The sequence below is a fragment of the Brachycentrus maculatus genome, unplaced genomic scaffold (assembly GCF_059751285.1).
Source record: "Brachycentrus maculatus isolate JH-2025_06_01 unplaced genomic scaffold, ASM5975128v1 h1tg000050l, whole genome shotgun sequence".
Classification (NCBI taxonomy): domain Eukaryota; kingdom Metazoa; phylum Arthropoda; class Insecta; order Trichoptera; family Brachycentridae; genus Brachycentrus; species Brachycentrus maculatus.
Window position 1 is genome coordinate 978,692 of NW_028280804.1, and position 17,807 is coordinate 996,498.

The 17,807-nt window shown below is 35.1% G+C and overlaps 3 protein-coding genes and 1 long non-coding RNA gene across 6 annotated transcripts in view; 3 read left to right on the plus strand and 1 right to left on the minus strand.

Annotated features, from left to right (window-relative positions):
- CDase (neutral ceramidase) overlaps positions 1 to 2,859 on the plus strand; it is a 28,228-nt gene extending 25,369 nt beyond the window's left edge. For both annotated transcript variants that reach the window (XM_088277798.1, XM_088277797.1), the window contains exons 10-14: positions 19 to 246; positions 1,071 to 1,166; positions 1,263 to 1,430; positions 2,265 to 2,383; positions 2,609 to 2,859. In XM_088277798.1, coding sequence (XP_088133924.1) covers positions 19 to 246; positions 1,071 to 1,166; positions 1,263 to 1,430; positions 2,265 to 2,383; positions 2,609 to 2,786 — 789 coding nt within the window. In that variant the 3' untranslated portion in view covers positions 2,787 to 2,859. The remainder of the gene's footprint in view (positions 1 to 18; positions 247 to 1,070; positions 1,167 to 1,262; positions 1,431 to 2,264; positions 2,384 to 2,608) is intronic.
- A 1,423-nt stretch (positions 2,860 to 4,282) lies between these two features.
- On the plus strand, positions 4,283 to 5,333 carry LOC148312042 (uncharacterized). Its single transcript, XR_015839284.1, has 2 exons — positions 4,283 to 4,506; positions 4,876 to 5,333. It is a non-coding gene; the product is annotated as an uncharacterized LOC148312042 (long non-coding RNA).
- A 136-nt stretch (positions 5,334 to 5,469) lies between these two features.
- LOC148312043 (uncharacterized) lies at positions 5,470 to 12,558 on the plus strand. 2 transcript variants are annotated; one of them, XM_088277801.1, is made up of 4 exons: positions 5,470 to 5,544; positions 5,623 to 6,494; positions 7,224 to 7,286; positions 12,392 to 12,558. In XM_088277801.1, exons 1-4 carry the CDS (start codon positions 5,536 to 5,538, stop codon positions 12,408 to 12,410), a joined length of 963 nt encoding a protein of 320 aa, XP_088133927.1. In that variant the 5' UTR covers positions 5,470 to 5,535; the 3' UTR covers positions 12,411 to 12,558. The 2 variants fall into 2 exon arrangements, with proteins under 2 accessions (XP_088133927.1, XP_088133926.1); XM_088277800.1 differs by lacking the exon at positions 12,392 to 12,558 and adding an exon at positions 9,578 to 10,428.
- A 452-nt stretch (positions 12,559 to 13,010) lies between these two features.
- LOC148312044 (cilia- and flagella-associated protein 45-like) lies at positions 13,011 to 17,579 on the minus strand. The gene is made up of 10 exons (XM_088277799.1): positions 17,419 to 17,579; positions 16,300 to 16,501; positions 15,749 to 15,941; positions 15,537 to 15,672; positions 15,182 to 15,453; positions 14,496 to 14,674; positions 14,203 to 14,352; positions 13,853 to 13,957; positions 13,683 to 13,762; positions 13,011 to 13,288 (listed from the first exon to the last, which is right to left on the minus strand). The coding sequence occupies exons 1-10, from the start codon at positions 17,499 to 17,501 to the stop codon at positions 13,108 to 13,110; spliced, it is 1,581 nt and encodes a 526-aa protein (XP_088133925.1). The 5' UTR covers positions 17,502 to 17,579; the 3' UTR covers positions 13,011 to 13,107.
- Positions 17,580 to 17,807: the final 228 nt, after the last annotated feature.

A 17,807-nucleotide genomic window follows, 5' to 3' on the forward strand; every position in this document is an offset into this window, starting at 1 on the left:
GTTTCCTCTAATATTCAGATCACCTTCCCGTACAAATGGCAGCCAAATATTATTACAACTCAATTGGCCCTCTTAGGAGATTTAGTACTAGTGGGAGTTCCGGGAGAGTTTACCACAATGGCGGGAAGGAGGATGCGTACTGTCTTGACCAACACCTTCGCTGGAGCCGGAAAGGATGTAAAAGTTGTCATTGCCGGACTCAGCAATGCCTACAGTAGTTACATCACCACACATGAAGAATATCAAGTAAAAATTTAAAAAATTCATATCATTATAACATGTCCAACAGAATTCTCTATCACAATATATAGCTGTAAATAAATGGACAGCTTGGAGTAGTCGAGCTTATCGGTTATTGGAAATGCCCGGAAATTAATTTTTGTCCTGAAACAGCAGAATGCACAGCTCTGACAGTTTGAGTCAGTTGATCCCCAATTGCTTTAAGCTGTTAAGTCTGTTTCCATACCAAGTAAACTGGCTCTTAAAACACTTGTGACTTACCGCCATTGCATCTGACTATTTGGCTAATGATCAACTCTGACAGCAAACTAACTGCTTGGATCCGTTGCATGCTCATGTTTGATCGCTGTCAACAGTCACATATCGCTGGTTATATGCCAAAGGGCCACAACGCAAAACAATTTGAAAAAGACACTCATGAAATGGACATTTCAATGCTAGAATCATGGGTGTCTTTTTCGAATGTGAAAATGTTGATGATTTAGATGCCAATTTAGGAATAAAGAGTTCAGTGTTTTGCGTTGTGGCTCTTAACCAGCGATATGTGCAGGTGGCAGGATATTTAGAGAAGAGGTGTCATATTGGCTGTGTTTTAGCAGTTTGTCTGCAGCCAACCAACAGTTCTGTTACTGTTGGCAGCATATCTATCTTTGAAGCTCAAAATAGACTTTTGTCGACCTCATCTGCCTGCTGCATTCTAACTGTTTGAAACGCCCTTATGTGCTGATTTAAAAAAAAAATTAAACTACAGAATGTCCAATGCCTCTGTCTATGGATTTCAGGCATATTTTGGAAATATTTTCATTGCATTTATTTTTTCATGATTTTAGGCTCAAAGATATGAAGCAGCATCGACAATCTTTGGACCAAACACTCTTGCCATCTATTTGTATAAGTTTGACCAACTTGCAAAAGCCATAATCGAGGTGAATATTAATTATCAACTCCAAAGTAAAGTATGTATACGTAATTGTAAGAATAAATAATATGTTTAAGCTTTTGCCATATTAATAATATTTTAGGATAAAACAGTCGACCCAGGACCAGTTCCTGATGACTTCTCAGAAGATCTCATATCATTAGTAGGCCCAGTAATATTTGATGTGGCACCCTGGGGCGCTTCATTCGGAGAATGTTTAGTACAACCTCAGGCAAGATACAGGAGTGGAAATACCGTTCATGTTAAATTTGTAAGTATTCTAAATGAAAGAGTAAATATTTTTGAATTTATAAATTCATTCTGTTTATAACTTCAATGATGTCTATGGATTTTACCATTGGCTAATTTTCAAGCAATACACAAACACACATGAAAATAAGTATAGTAAGATAATAAATAAGGTAAGCAAAATAAGTAAAGACAATGAAACCTCTATCTATCATTTTAAAGGGACCTATTAAAATAAACTATGAATGCGGGAAAACAATGATTGCGGAATTAAGAGGTCAATACGCAAATAGATACGACCGAGTAATCCTCCCAATCTGCATAACCATTCGCAGGCTAAAATGTATTTATTAAAAAAAAACAATACAAACCTGAATAGAATTTTTAAAAATACTTTGGTTAGTTAACTGTTTTATTTTCGTAAGTCAAAAGTAAATTTTCGGCTTTGCAAATCGTAGTTTTTCAGTTTCGGTTATTGAATATGCGTTGTAGAAAGTTTTCTTTCAAAGAGTGTGCACGCTTCTGGAAATGCAGGTACAGGCAGCGGCTCCTTTTCATCAATATCGACCTCTCCTGCTATCGGTTACACAAGCTTTCGATAGTTACTATCCCATACGTTGCCGTTGAATGTAAGAAAATTGGAAATAATGTAAAAAAACAGACAAAATGTATAAAATATGCAGCTTAATTCGAACGATAAATGCGGTAAATGGTGATAGAGAAACGACCGATGCGGTTTAGTTTAGTATGAAATTAAGTCGGTATAGAAGAAATAAACGACACATCCGGGAAAACGATTATTCGAGGAACGATAGATAGAGGTTTCACTGTATATAAATATGTAATGTGATTACAGGTGTCAGGAAATCCTCGAAATAATTTGATGACTGGAGGAACTTACTTGACAGTTGAGAAATATAATGAAGCCAACTCTACTTGGGAAGTTGTAGCCACTGATGCCCATTGGGAAACTAAGTTAGTATTTAAATAAAATCAATTCACTATGTTAAATTTAATATGAATGGTTCTCTCACTTTCTTTGCTAGTATTATCAATATATATTTTGTATGCATCATATTTTTTTGCCTTTGCAGTGCAGTGATGATGTATGAAGTACATTATTTATTCAATTAAATTCAAACAAATTTATTTAAAAAAATTATCAAAGATGAAGCTGAATATTTATTATTATTATTTCAGATTTGTTTGGGAGAGGACTTCTATGTTTTTGGGTACCAGCAGAGCAAATGTTTACTGGGAGGTATCTGACAATACACCCGTAGGAACTTACCGGATTCAACATTTCGGATCTTTCCGCTACATACTAGGTTCTACAAAATCTTATATGGGAACATCAAAATCCTTCCAAATATACTAGCCAAAAATTAGACATACCTACTTATACATTAACTGAATGCAATATTTAAAATAAATATATTTTAAACAACAAATATTAAATTTTTATTTTGGTTGTGATTGCTTTGTGTAAAAAACCTTTTTTTAATTAAGTACCTACCTAACTAAAATAATAGGTTTTATAATATCATCAAGGTTTTGAATTGATTATACCAAAGTATAATATTTATTTCCTCAAGGGGCTCATACACCTTTGTGGTAGTTTTCATAAGCTTGAACAAGAATGGGTATGCAACCCCAAGTGTCCTAACCTTTGCTGGTATTCTCCTTTTCCTACCAACCTCCTCCACTTCGCTTTCTATATGGAGCAGTAAAGTTCATCACCTTAAGTTCCTTCACTTACATCATTTCTTCTCCATGAGATTTATATATATAGTCATGCATATCATGGATTGTAAAACATTTGCATATGTTATGGTTTGGGGAGCACTAAATGGAGCAAACTCTCACAAGTGGGTATATATTTTTTTATGAAGGCTTTATAATACTTTAGATGACCTTACAGAATTGTTTTTGAATCCCATTTTAAGGTGATTCTGAACCAGGGCATAGATAAAAAAATATTACTGTTTTGAAACTGACTTGAAAAAATATTTGACATTTGTATTAGCAAATGATTATGTTTTAATATATCAAATAATATAACAACAGTTTACTGATAAACTTAATGGAGCGACTAAGAATCGGAACAAATTTGAGTTTATACATTTGTGGAGCATAATTGGTAGAAAAATCAGTTACAAGATAAAAACAGATTTGAGTTTCCTACGTATATAAATTAGTTAGTCTGTGGTTTCGTACTGACACTTCTTGGCGGAACTGCATTTTATGTGTGCGTGTGTGTACTGGTACCCAAGGCTTACAAAAATAACCCTTGAAAGCCATGGGATGCCTAATCGATAGGAAAAATTATAAATAAAAATTTGAAATACATATTTTTGCACGGAGTGTACAAAACAATTGACAGATAATGAAGGTTAAATGAATTTATCTGAAATTCGTACGCGCACGCTTTTCTGTATATATTATTTTTTACTCATGTGGAGAAACGTTTTTAAATGGATGACAGGAGATTATTTCTTCATTTTTTTACATTTTAACTTAGCTTTTAATGTGTAATATCATTGAAATGATTATAATATATTCAAACGGTCATTTGAAAATCGAGATATCTCGTTTATTGACACAATGGTCTCGATTTTAAGCAAGGATTATTTTGAAATATTAAAATCAATCATAACTTATTATTAAAAGATTTCCAACCATTTCACCTTTTTCAGTAGGTATTTATCAGATTCAAAAGTAGTCGATTCCGCCAAATATTCGATACAGATGATAAAAGCACAATAGATACCTAGGTACTTCATTTCCTTTCAATTATATCCACTGTCCAGCGCCAGCAAAGTCCGAAAATAATCTATTCTTTACCTACACGGATGATTCCAATATCTCTAAGATATCCGAATATTTACGGGCGTGCGGAATCTATTTTTATAAAATTTCATTCTCAGAGTCGACTATGATTTAATATAAACATTGCATTCTATATTTTATTACTTTCTTTAAAATGGATAGAGTACTATCATTTCGAGAACCGGGAAGTTGCGGCCAATCAGAATACATCAGAAAAAGATTATGCATAAGTATTGTTTTTGTGATTGGATTTTTAAGTATATTTGGAGGTATGTATTATTTTCGTTTTATCTTTGATAATTACATAACATAAACTCAAAAGAAAGCAAAAATAGGTCAATGTCAAAATAAAGTCAAGCTGCAAGTTGCAAAGTCAAGTTGTGTCAAGTAATGTCATATATTTGTGCTACACGTATCATGATATGTGTGTTTATTTATAAAATATAAATGTGTCATTTGTGGCTGTTAGCACGCCGTTTACTATGGGGTTAGTTAAATTTATTTTGTCGGTCACTAACGACTTGTGACTGACACTGCATCAGAAACAAGCGGTTTATAAACTTTGGCGTGGCGCATATTTGGGATTCCATTGTACATATTACAAAAATAATGATATTAAACAATTATATTTCTTTTAGGTTATTTGATTGGGAGAGTATCGATGAAACACGAATACTTGCTGAAAAACTACAGATATTTAAATATTTTAAGTGTTAGTAGTCATCCAGATATTTCACAAAAGTTGCAAAAACTTTCGGCTACTATTACTAGTTTGATGGAAGTTTCAGAATTTATTAAAAATGTCAATCGTAGCATGGATTTGCTACAAGATATTGAAGCTTGTAAACCACTATCAACATTCGGCATCGAATTTAATCAGCATAATGAAGATTACAATGTATCACAAATTGAAAATAATTTACCTATTGTAATAAATGCGTTAGTTTTAAATGATGTAAATTTTCTTATTGACTGTTTTCGAGGTATTCAAACTGGTATTGAAAATATAACTTTATAATTTATCATTAATCGTGTATATTTTTTTAAATTTTGTATATAATTTGATTTGAACACATTGAAAAAACTTTTTAATAAATTATTTTACTTAAAACCCCGGTTTAAATGCTTGTGAATGTTTTTCCAAACATGATGTAACTGGCTGCTAAAAATATGTCAATTAGCCATAAAGTTCGTTGAACCGACGCTTACGGGTGAGTCGCCATTTTGGAATCATTTCTGTCTTTTGCGTCGTCCGTGGTTTTTCATTCGCCCGTCGGTAACGTGAAATAGGGAGAAAAATGGTGCCGGTAAGTGTAATTTAGATTTCTTTGTATGTGTATTTTATTTTACGTATCCTTTTACTCATAGAGCGGTTGTATTTTTAGCAAACCAAGGTTTTCATCGGCAGTTTGCCGCTCGGATCGAAGCCAGAAGAATTGAGGCGTCTTTTTGAGAATTATGGCGCGGTCACGGAGTGCGACGTCATGAACAGGTGCGGCTTCGTTCACATGCAGACCGAGGAGATGGCGAGTGACGCCATAAGAGGTCTAAATAACACGACCTTCAACGGCGGCGTAATCACCGTGGAGCGTGGCCGCATCAAGGAGCGTAACGGCGGCGGACGCACCGGACCTCCGCGTGGCGGCGGACCCGGCGGTCCCGGCGGCCCCGGCGGCATGCGCAACGGGATGGGCGGCGGCATGGGCCCGCGCAGGCCCGGCGGCGGCGGCCCCATGCGCGGCCCGCCCATGGGCGGCGGCCGCGACGCGCCGTACATGCGGGACGCCAGGCCCCCCATGGGCGACATGGGCAGGGGCGGCCCCATGGGCATGAGGAACGGGGGCGGCAACTTCGACCGCGGGATGGACCGGCGCGGGGGCCAGGGGGGCGGCTACCCGGACGACAGGCTCGGCTTCAGCGGCGAGGACAGGAGGGGCTTCGCCTTGATGGACCGCGGCAGCATGGGCGGCAACTACGGCGGGGGTAACATGTACGGGGACGAGCGGCGCGGCGGCGGCGCAGGCGGCGGCGGCGGCGGCTACCCGATGGACGAGCGGCGAGGGGGCGGCTACCCGATGGACGAGCGGCGCGGCGGCGGCATGTTCCCGGAGGATCGAGGCAACATGATGATGGACCGGCGCAGCGGAGGCGGCATGAGGCCGCCCCCGATGCCGATGGCCCCCGCCTACGATCGCGGAGCACCCCGCGGCAACAACATGGGCAACGGAGACATGTTCAGCCGGAGATCGCCACCTATGTGAGTATTACACATACAATTACAAGTTGATGTGCAGCTTTTATTTGCGAAACAATTTTCCTTAAACCTTATGTTATTTGACCATCATAATCTTGGTCACTGGGTTAAAATAGTTGAATATATCGACAAGAACAAGACAATCCGCATTAACAAATGGTTTATATCTTAAGTGGCATTGTAACATAGTATTTTATTGGGTCATTTTGATACACATTTATTTTACTATATTTATTTTGAATGTAATTTAATTTTAATCCAAAAAAAATTAAACCACTAATAAAATTGAATCAACATGCAATATATTATGATAAATGTATAATTTTTTCCCAAGTTACAGGCATTGATATACGTTATGAAGAACATGGAAATGTGTATCATTAGCATGTAAAGACTTTATGGTAAAATAAATATGTATAAAAATACTCGGTTGCAATGTCCCTTAGTCTCTGGAACTGAGAATAATAACCCAAAAATTTGGAGAGACAAATCATGTTGGGGGTTTATTTTCTCAAATATATTTATTTAATAATTTACATTAAATATTAAGATATTTCAACAGTTATCAGAATGATTAGAGCCAATAATATATATATTTTTTAATAAGAATCATTACATTACAGGTATAATCAGTGAATAATAGACATAAATGAAAGCTCAAATATCGAGTCCAGGGTTCAATATTTGGAACTAGTATTATTTACTGGAGATTAATAATGTCTATTTTTTCAGGAGAGTTGGTGGTTTTGGCGGAGAGAGAGACCCCTACAACCAGCAGTTTCCCCCCCTGGGACGGTAAGTGACCCCACTTAACCATAACCCACATTTTTTCTTTTATTTTACCCGAAAAGATCATTAATTTTTGCGGGTTTTCCGATTAACACGTCATTTGCGTCGACCTCCCAGTCAGTCAACTTGGCGGCAACCGCTTCACGGTTCCTCGCATCTCACTCCCCCTAAATGGAAACGTTGGCGGGTCGTTGCCATCCCGACCCGCGAGCATTCGGAGCGTATGTAACGTGCATAACTATGCCTTGTCATAAGAGCGGTGACCAGTCCGCGCAGCGTGTGGCGCGACGTTCCGTATCCATGTTAATTAGATTTTCGTATGAACATTCGCTATGATTATGGTGTTCGCACAAAGTACGACCGTGTTGAAATACAGCATGTAGCTTTTCCCAAATCTAGCACTATGTCGGCACGTCTTATGTTGTTGAGAGCTGGTCATTATAAATCTGATACATTTATGATTTTTCGCACATACCTGCAGATTTAACGTTAAACGGTACAACAAGGTCTTTTCAAAAATGATGGGGATGATCAGGGGGAATATTTGAGGTACATTTTTTATGGTTCTAATTTTTAAACCTATGAATGGTGGTTTCCCATATAAAAATTTCACATCCCTTATTATAGTTCCACGTAAATGATATAATACGATCACTTGCCGTAGTAAATATTTCCCTCTTATTCATATGAAAAACATATTAAACTTACTAGCACTAATTACACAGTAACAAACTAATATGTATCTGCTTTATATTTTGTTTTAATGTTCCTTTTTTGTATCACTTATGTTCGTAGTCACCTCGAATTCGCCTCAGTCGTTTGGAACCCTCAGTACGCTATATATATAGCTCAACTTGATCGTATTCAAAATAAATTTCTAAAAATGATGGATGGTAAGCTTCATTTAAGTTTCAACTCTTATGAAGAATCTTTAGCCTTCCATAAATTATCTTCACTTAGTAAACGTAGGAATATATCAGATTTATGTTTTTTGTATAAAGTTATAAATAATATGACTGAGAGCCCTTATCTTCTTGCGCAGATACCTTTTCACTGTCCAATTAGAATCAATAGGCATAGTCATACCTTTTATAATCCAGCACCAACAAAGAACTATACAAAAAATTCCTTTATTTATCGAAGTTGTGGAAAATTTAATGAATGTTGTACCGACCTTGATATGTTCTACTCCAATCTTTTAAAATTTAAAGCTAAATTGTTCGAAATCTTATAAACCTAAAAAAGTAATTCTATTCCCTGTCCTTTCCTTTTCTTTCTTTCCTATCACTGCCATCTCCTTTTCTCTTTATCCCATCCTTGTCTCATGTCTCTTTCTTTATATAGACCTCTCTTATGTATAGTTGTGAAGAACTATAATTGGTACTCATGATTTTATTTTTTGTATTCTGTATGTATCATATATTGTAACTGTTGTTCTTCCTTCCAATAAAATAATAATAATAATAATAACTATCATTTTTTCTTATTTGTGGACTGGGCTCTTTCTGCATAACACCCAGCCAATGTCCAACAACTGTGACATGAAATTTGCAGAGTACGAAAATATCATTTTGAATGAATATCCGTATTTTTATGCATTTAGAAAATCAGTTTAAAATCATTAAAAAATAATCTAGTATTGTCATTTTCATATCAAATATTTTATTTAAAAAAAAATACATATGAAAAGATCTTATTTTACTGTGCGAGGTTAGATAGCTGCTGAGTGTGAGATTTTGCATACGTTTTTAGTTTCATATGGCCGACTTTGAACTCAGGATGTACTAATGTAGAGTTAGATTGCGTTAAGGGGCACCACAATGGAATGTTTTCAAAGATTTGCCATTGATTCTTTACTTCAGAATGTTATATTTGTGAAATTTGATACCAAAAATTTATTTATTTATTTATTTATTTAAACTTCATGTACAGAAAATAAAAAGTACATTGGCGGGCTTATTGCTAAAAAGCAATATCTTCCAACCGACCAAAGACATAAAATTAGAGTACATGAATGAAATTAGCGACATTTTTACATCAAAACATAATATTAATAACTTAAAATAGTTGACAAATGAAATTTGATTAATGGTAGTCCTTTTTTATAAAGTATAAAGGGTTTGTGTAGTAAAATAAATATCTATGAAAATGCTGGATTGAATGATGCCCCTGAAAGTAATGCGTAGATTTGACACGTTAGGACATTATGCGTTAGAGTCGTACGTTGGCACCGCTGCTCGGGGTGTGGAGGTGAAGAGGTGAAGAGGTGGAGGTTACAGTTGGTGGTTTGTGTTTAGTGTCGGCGGCGGAGGCGGCGGACGCGGCGGGAGGGACATGGGCCCGCGCAGATACTGAGCCCGGAGCACCGCACCACATCCACTAGCCCTAAATCACTAATCTATTAGCCAATTATTCGCCTATTCGTGTGACCCTGTGTCCCAAAGGTAACGACACATAGCCGTAGGAACACTATACGCTAGAGAAGAGAGCAAACTGCGCCGGATTGCGTCGGGAATACTTGTCCGCAGAATGTAACCTAATATTATTATAATAATCTCGTACCTGATGCTGAACTCATCATCCCACTCATTGTAATAATCGCTTTACATTATGGACAAATCTCGCGCCAATAAGGATTTATTTGTTCTTAATCAGTAACATTAAACTAGTTTCCATTTCATTAACCTTTTTGGCATTTGTTTTCAATGGAAGAGTTACGTATTTATCTCTAGTGTTTATAATAAATTTGCGTTTAGTGAGAATGTTACGATATCTTAATATAACATGGATTCACATGGACTTTTTTTAATGTACCATACATATTCCATAGGTGTAAGTCGTCATCAATAGCATTTTTGCTCTGCAATATTGTAAAAGACATGCGTATGAGTGACATTCAGAAAACTTCAATAAAAACTATCAAAAATATGGCGTTTTTCAATTTAATTTTAGTTTATTTTTATAAAACTTCCAAGTTTTTTTGTAGTTTGTATAAATATTTTGACGTCCAAATTAATTTGTATCGCATACCCCATGTATTACCTAGAGTATTAACTAAAACATTTTTGATATAATCAAATTATTTTATTTTATATTTTTTATGTCAGAGTGAAAATACGTTGGACAAATAAACATTTATCATTATCTATATTTACATTTATTATTTTGACCTATTAGCTCCATGAACCAAATGTGACGCATTTAAGTTTTCACACCAATCCGATACTTGTTGACAAATCGTGTTCTAAATTGATTATCAACATCTGAAAATTAATAACAGAGATAATGACAATCCAGGTTTGTAAAATTATTCTAAATATGACATTTTAAATACCATTTGAATGGTTTAACTCGAGAATCGATTGACACATTAAAAAGATACGTACGACTTGTCGAATCACGCCACCGATACACTTTTCACAGCAAAAAGTACGCAAGCAATCTTTAAAAAAGGGTTTTTTGTCTATTAAATCTTCGAACCATTGTTAGATTTAAAAATGCAGACAAAATTTATGCATATAAAATTGTTGGTTTTTTCCGTATGGTACTTTAAATTTATACAATTGATATTAACAATGAAGAATAAATACAAAAACGACCACTAAAGTAGGTAAAAAAACCAATCTTGTTGTGGAATGTATTTTAAATAGCATAGTTTATCAATTAATTTATATTGGGTTGTTTTAAAAATTATATTTTTCAAACATTTGGTTTTTCATTTCAAGATTTGTTATCGAGTTATGAGGTAATTTGAGAAATCATTAAATTAATTTCAAATGCTCGTTTCCGTTTAAAGATATTCACTTGGTTCAATATAATTTTTATATAAAAATATAAAAAACGCAATGGACATAATCCAAAACTGTTGATAATGGTAATTATAAAAAAAATAAGTAGTTAAAATAAGTTGCAGTGATTTTGTAAAGGAAAGTGACACGTTAAACTGCCGAGCGATGGAACGTTTTTACAAATCTGGTATTTGAGATAATTTCAGCGTAATGATTGTTTGAAAATCAAAATATATGGTCACGGAAGCGGTGAAGACATGAAGACGACGAGCGTTTATCCCCCACGGCTACGGGTGGGATGTAGTCCGAGGATAGTGCGGAACGGCAGCGCCCATCACATCGTGCGCTCGTTATAACTGCCGCCAACTCAAGAGCGTTAATTGTCAATGCGCAAACCCAATCGTAAGTAGCCCAGACTGACAAGTCTAGACAGCCTTAGTTGCGTTATTATAGTACTGGGCATCAACTTGTTGCTAGATACCACTTACAGAACTAGTGCATGCTCCTTCCATTCTCCACGGACGCTACAGTCCAGACGTTTTACTTCAATTACGTACAGTTTAATCGCTCTCAAATTCATTAACTTGCTAAACATTTTGTTTTTGGATCAAGAGGACAGATTAATTGCGAATTTCGGCTATCTCATAACCAGTTTCCAGCCCTTATGTTCTTCAGTTGCTTATATATACTATTGTCTCCATTCACGTACCAGAAGAGAAATAGAGATATCTACTCGTTCAAATTTAATCGTTCACGGTCACTGTTAATAATAGAATACATATCTGTGGGGTTAAGCCTAGTATAATTTCCTTCCAGTGACGTTACCATTGCAGAACTATAGGGGGCCCTTTGGGGCGCACAGTGTAATGTGTCTTTCCTTAAAGAGGGCCCCCATTATGGTGACCTTAACATCGGCAGGATAAAATATGTGTTTTTACCCAAGAAATATGTATTTTATTATTTTCTAATTCTCTTCTAATTACATTCTTTGCAAGTATTTCACTTCAGGTAAATGCTAATACAAAAATAAATGAAACTTTTACACTTGTAATTTTAGAAAAACATTTTTTTATCCCCCTGTACATTTTGAATAAAATTAAGTTTTTGACCCAATTTCACAGTGGATTAGTTTAAACTTCTTTACAATATAATTTTCAATAAAGATTCATATTTATTCTTGATTAAAGTTCTTTGATTCATAGAAGGATTTTCCATTTTATAAGAATTTATGAAAGTAAAATGGCAGTATTTAATTTATCTGACGTATTATTCCCGAGAAGAGACGTATGAATTCATGGAACTAATTCATGTTTTTTTGTGCAGCGTATCCGGTGGAGGATGAACACGTAAATTGGACTATCGTGACCATATGGAAAATTAATGTGGAGAATTCGCCAGAAGAATATAACTCCTTCAGCATCAGCTCCGAAGTTTAAATGAAGTACCGAGATGTAAAACGATTCAAGAAATATATTACTTTATAAAAAAAATGTGTGTTCATTATTATAAAAAATGAATTATCCAATCCGCTAAGCTCATAGAAGTGACAACTGTTTCATCAGTGTTACATAAATCCATTTTACTAAGAATGTTTTTTTAAGCCTATCAAGAATATCACTGCCACCCTTTTTCTTGATCAGAATTGGAAGAAATAAAGCAAAAGAGAACTTTTTCAATACATTTTTTTCTTGTGGGTATGGACTTAAAAAGCAATCATTTAGCAACACCCTCGAGCGATTATTTAAGTAGAGTCCAAAATAAATGATAATAAAGTTTATTAAAATGATAAGCAAAACTCATCAGTAGCAGATGCATATGGAGCAGCGCAGGGTCTTCCAGATGGAGGAAGATCGCACACAGGTGAGGTGATATGGGAACCATTCTCATGAAAGATGGACTGAGAGAATAATGACAAAGAAGAGAAAAATGCTTATATAAGAAACATGAAGTTTATGTACGTAGCAAAAATACGATCACAATACATAATACATTGAAATTCTGCACACATAACATGATCTGTTATTAATCTCATTTCCGTTTCAATAATATTTGAGTTTAGCGAGACGCTGCTCCACTTCAGACACATAAATTTTGTCTATTTTCTGTTCCTTCATTTGATTTATTTTGTGTTTGATTATAGCTCTTTCTAACTTGTCCTGTCTTTCAATTTCCAATCTCAGAGCCACACCCTCATCAGCCATCCTCTGCCGCAAATTAATTCTGAAAAATGATAATGTTAACATCAATATTGATCCATACAGTTTTTATTTGACAAATTACCGAGCGAGATTAAGTACTTTAATATGTTAATAAGCAAAACCTATTTATATGAAAGAGTAGGGCGACACAGGTGGACTGCCATCTATGGGAAGGGAAAATAACATCAACAATAAACTGGTATATGTATTTTTGCAAATACTCTTATTTTGATAGCTATCAGCTTGTTCTCACATTTTTTCATACAAGTTTTAATTCGATTTCAGATTTATAGCGTGTAATTATGTACAGGTAGTGTCGACCTATGACCGCAATCAGTTCCAACAAACAGGTTGTGATTCGGCTCTTTAAACATTCCAGGAAATGTGCTGTGTGTATAAAAATAGAATTATTGTACCTCTCTCTTTCCTTGTCGTTGATTTGCTTGATAATATCCATGCGGTGTTTCTGAACAGAATTATGGTGAACTTTCTTCATCTGTCAAGAAATAAACAAACTTTATTGTTTCATTCTTATTACAATATATTTTAAGTATATTAAAGTAAGAAGAAAAGTTTTGATTGTTACATCTTCCTCTTTCTTGATGTCCTCCATATTTTTCTTCACAATGTTATGGAACATTGCTTCATCACGAGCTATTTCCAAAGCAATTTGTCTCCGGATGTCAGCAATCTGGAACCAATTCAATTTCAAATGGTAAAACGCTTTAGACTAAAAGTTTTTTGTTATGTGAATACCGCTAACACAAAGCATAAAAATGATCACCTTAAATGAATAGGAATCAAGGGGTGAAGATATGCTTAATACGGACTTTTCGTTAAAGTGGTCAACTATTGACATGAATACAGACAGTATTTTACCTGCACACTTACATATATATATATATGTTAGAACGGGACAGAAACTAAAATACTGACTTGCTGTTCTCTCGCCGCCTTTAGATTCTTCATTTCTTGTTGCCTTTTAATAGCTGCTTCTTTCTCCTTACGACGAAATTCCTTCTCTACATCTTCTTGAATTTTAAGATTTCTGATGTATTCTAGCTCTTCTTTTAACTCCTTTTCAGCCTAAATTTAAAATGATGTTTGTTGGAAGATCCGATACTCAAAATCTATTATTTTACAATGTTTAAAATAAAATATAAAATTTAAGAAAGCCAAGTCGCTTTGTTATCAAATCAAAAGTATCTTCTTGATTTCTTGTATCTTACCTTTTGTGCCTTTGATATGGCGTCGATTCCTTTTTCCTTTGCAGCTTTGATTGCTTCAGCTTCACCCTTGAGTCTTGCTTCTCGCTCCTGCTTCTGTTTTATGAAATTTTTGATCCGTTCGTTCTGAACTCGTTCTTCTTCAGCCTTCAACTGTTTGAAGTACATGAGCTCTTCATTACCTGAAAAAACAATATCAGTAAATTAGAGGTAAACAATCTATTAGTTGATTTAAAAAAATTTAACCAAAAGTTGATTTTACCAAAACAACACCAGTCTCTACCATTCAGTACATCAAAGTAGGAGGCATACTATAATTAGTTTGCAATGTTGTAAAATAATTAATAAGTAGCGAGAAACAATTTAGTGGGAGCTAAGGAAACAATTTAGTGGGAGCTAGGGAACAAAGGCGTTATGTAAGTTTAATAGGGTTCTTTTAACACATAATTGAAAGTCCCGTTTCAAACTCATAGGACAAATAATAAGAGAACATGCGACTGTATAAATTTTGCATTCTTAGCTTTTATAAACTAAATCATAGATTTTAGCATTGCGACGTTGTCAGTGGGATGTGTGTGGGCCCTTTGAGTGGTTAGTTTCTATGGTTGAAAGACAGCTTAGATCCAGTTGAAGATGAAACATCTATAAGTCAAGAAAAAACATTAATTTAAGGTGGGTATTTAACTAACATTTGTCAAGGATCTCTTTCAGCTTATCGGACTGTTCCCTTTTCCTTTTAATGATTTCTAGTTCATCGAGTTGTGTAGCAATCCCCACTTGGTTTTGTTTGATACTTTCAGCAGCTACTCTTTCAGCTTCGAGCAGTTTAGCTCTGTCATTTTGAGCAATCTGTTTTTTGATATTCTTTATGTTATCCATGCGGCGAGATTTCCTTTCTCTTTGTGCCTCTTCCTCCTTTTCTATAGCGGCAACTCTGTCTTCTTCCATCATCTGGTCAAGTCTGCAAAAATGTTCAAGGCATGCTGTTATATAAATAAACATTAAAAAATATAAACATATATATTTTCAATACAACAAATGAACCTTCTTTCTTCATCTTCCAATTCCTTTTTTATCAGTTGCTTCTCGATGACTTGGGCATCACGGATAGCGTGACATTTTGACGCTAATATAATTTGATTAGCTAAACGTGGACCTTGGTATTCTTCATTCTTCATCCCTTAAAATATAACTATTATGAGAATATATGTATATTTAGAATAAAATTAAGGCAAAATTATTGGTTGAAAAAATACCCTCTGATCGTTTGAGAACATGTTCAAGTTGATCAGGTACATCTTTAGTGTCGGAATCATCTATTTTTTGTCCGGGTTGTTTCTTTTGTGAATTCTTCAGTAATAGTTTCCTCGCTTCGCTTTCTGCTATTTTCTGCTTTGCTTCATCTTCTGCAGCTTGAATTGCATCAAGTTGTTCTTGTAATGTCACAATCTGCGTAATACAAACTTCCATATAATCCACACAAAATGTAAACAAAAGAACAAGGCGTGAATGCTTTACTTATAAGATTGAGTCACCAGTCACCTGTAGATAGGTGAACATTAACAAAATATAACTAAATATTTTGAGCGTGTCCAAATCTTTGCACACACATACTTTGTTTTTATTTATTATTTTAATCATTGGGTAATTGTTATCATTATATACATTGATATCTCATCTGGTCACTGTTAGATAAGGATAAATAAAAGTTTAAAAATCGTTGTAAAAATTGGTTACTTAATCACGGGCAGAATGGTAGCAAAGTTGCACTGTAATTTACTTTCAACTAAGTTTTCCTTCTGATTACCTTAGCCTGTTGTTTGAGCCTTTCGTATTCACATTTGGGCCACACAGCAGGATAGAGTGTGGTTTCAGCACTCGGAACTAATAAATCCCTCCATTTATCATTTTGAGGAACTTTTATAACCTCTTTTCCCTCAAAGGCACTCTTCAGTTTCTTGTGTATAGGTTTATGATCTTTAGGAAACTTCAAATTGCACTGAGATGGGCTGTCAATAAAAACAATGCTACATCAAATTCAAAATGGTTTGAAGTTTTGCAAACATTTTTGATTAGTCCATATGATTTCATATATGGTTGTGTAAAGAATGGAGTTAAAAGAAAGTTTGCACTTATTTAATATTTTTTTGGAATTCAGGAAATTGCAGAAGGATAGCAAGAGAAACTATGAATGACTGCCACGACAGCTACTTTGTCCAGAGTGGTCAATGACTGAGAAGAAACACAAATCAAAGGACTTCTCATTGAGTAATGTTACTAAGATTACGTTCAATACAAAACATAAGTCTACCATAATGGTTTGCGAGTACGGGGAGAAGTGGGTAATCATCTGTGAGTCAAACATTGAAAGCCGTCCCACCGCATTCCCATGTCTGATACAGAAGCATCTAGGCTTCTTGACACACCTTCTCTTGCAAAGCAATTTTTATTAATTTGTTTTATGAATTAAGTTGCGAAATTTATAGAAAATGTTAAACAAAATTGCATCCCGATTTTAATGTGAATTTACATTTAAAACCTTTCAATGTCCCTGTCATTGCCAATCTGAATAAATACAAGTCTGTAAAACCACCACCAAATTTTCTAGAAGTGCCCCAGTGTAGGCCAGTGAAAGAGATTAGTGTGCAGTTAGTCAGCTAGATCCGATTCCGACCCGACATTAGCCGATATACAGAGGCCTGTGAGTCAAACAGTAATTTGAGACCATCAGGACTCAAAAATTGTGAGCGGCAGGTGTCATATCTTAGTATAATACATCATTTTTTGTAAGTTAGCCGTCGCACCATTTTTCGGCAAAAATAGGGAAAGGTTACATACAACTAGTTTACAACCCTTTACATACAACTAGTTTCTTCCACATCCTTGCATTAAATCACCCAATATTATTATAACAAAGCTCATATACCGGTGCAGTGAGTACATTCCCGGAACGATGGTCTCCTTTTGAAAATCATATTTAACTTTCTCCAATTTTGCAAGTTTGGCCATTTTTTCCAATTGTAAATTTTATGTATATCAAAAAATATGAACTGTACCACGAATCTTATTTGAATTAGTTGATTTGTTTATTGGTTGTCAAGAACTTATTGAAATAACGTCACCATAGGGACCGTTAGGATGATTGAGAACAGTACATACTAAAGTCAAGGTCCCATTGATTTTTAAATTCTTTTTCTTCTTCTTGTACCAGTCCATGGTGGAGGTTGGTTGTTACCAATTTCTGTTTTAACTTTATCATTAGTAACAGCTTTCCGCAATGACTAGGTGATTCAGTGAAACTACCATCTTAAATCC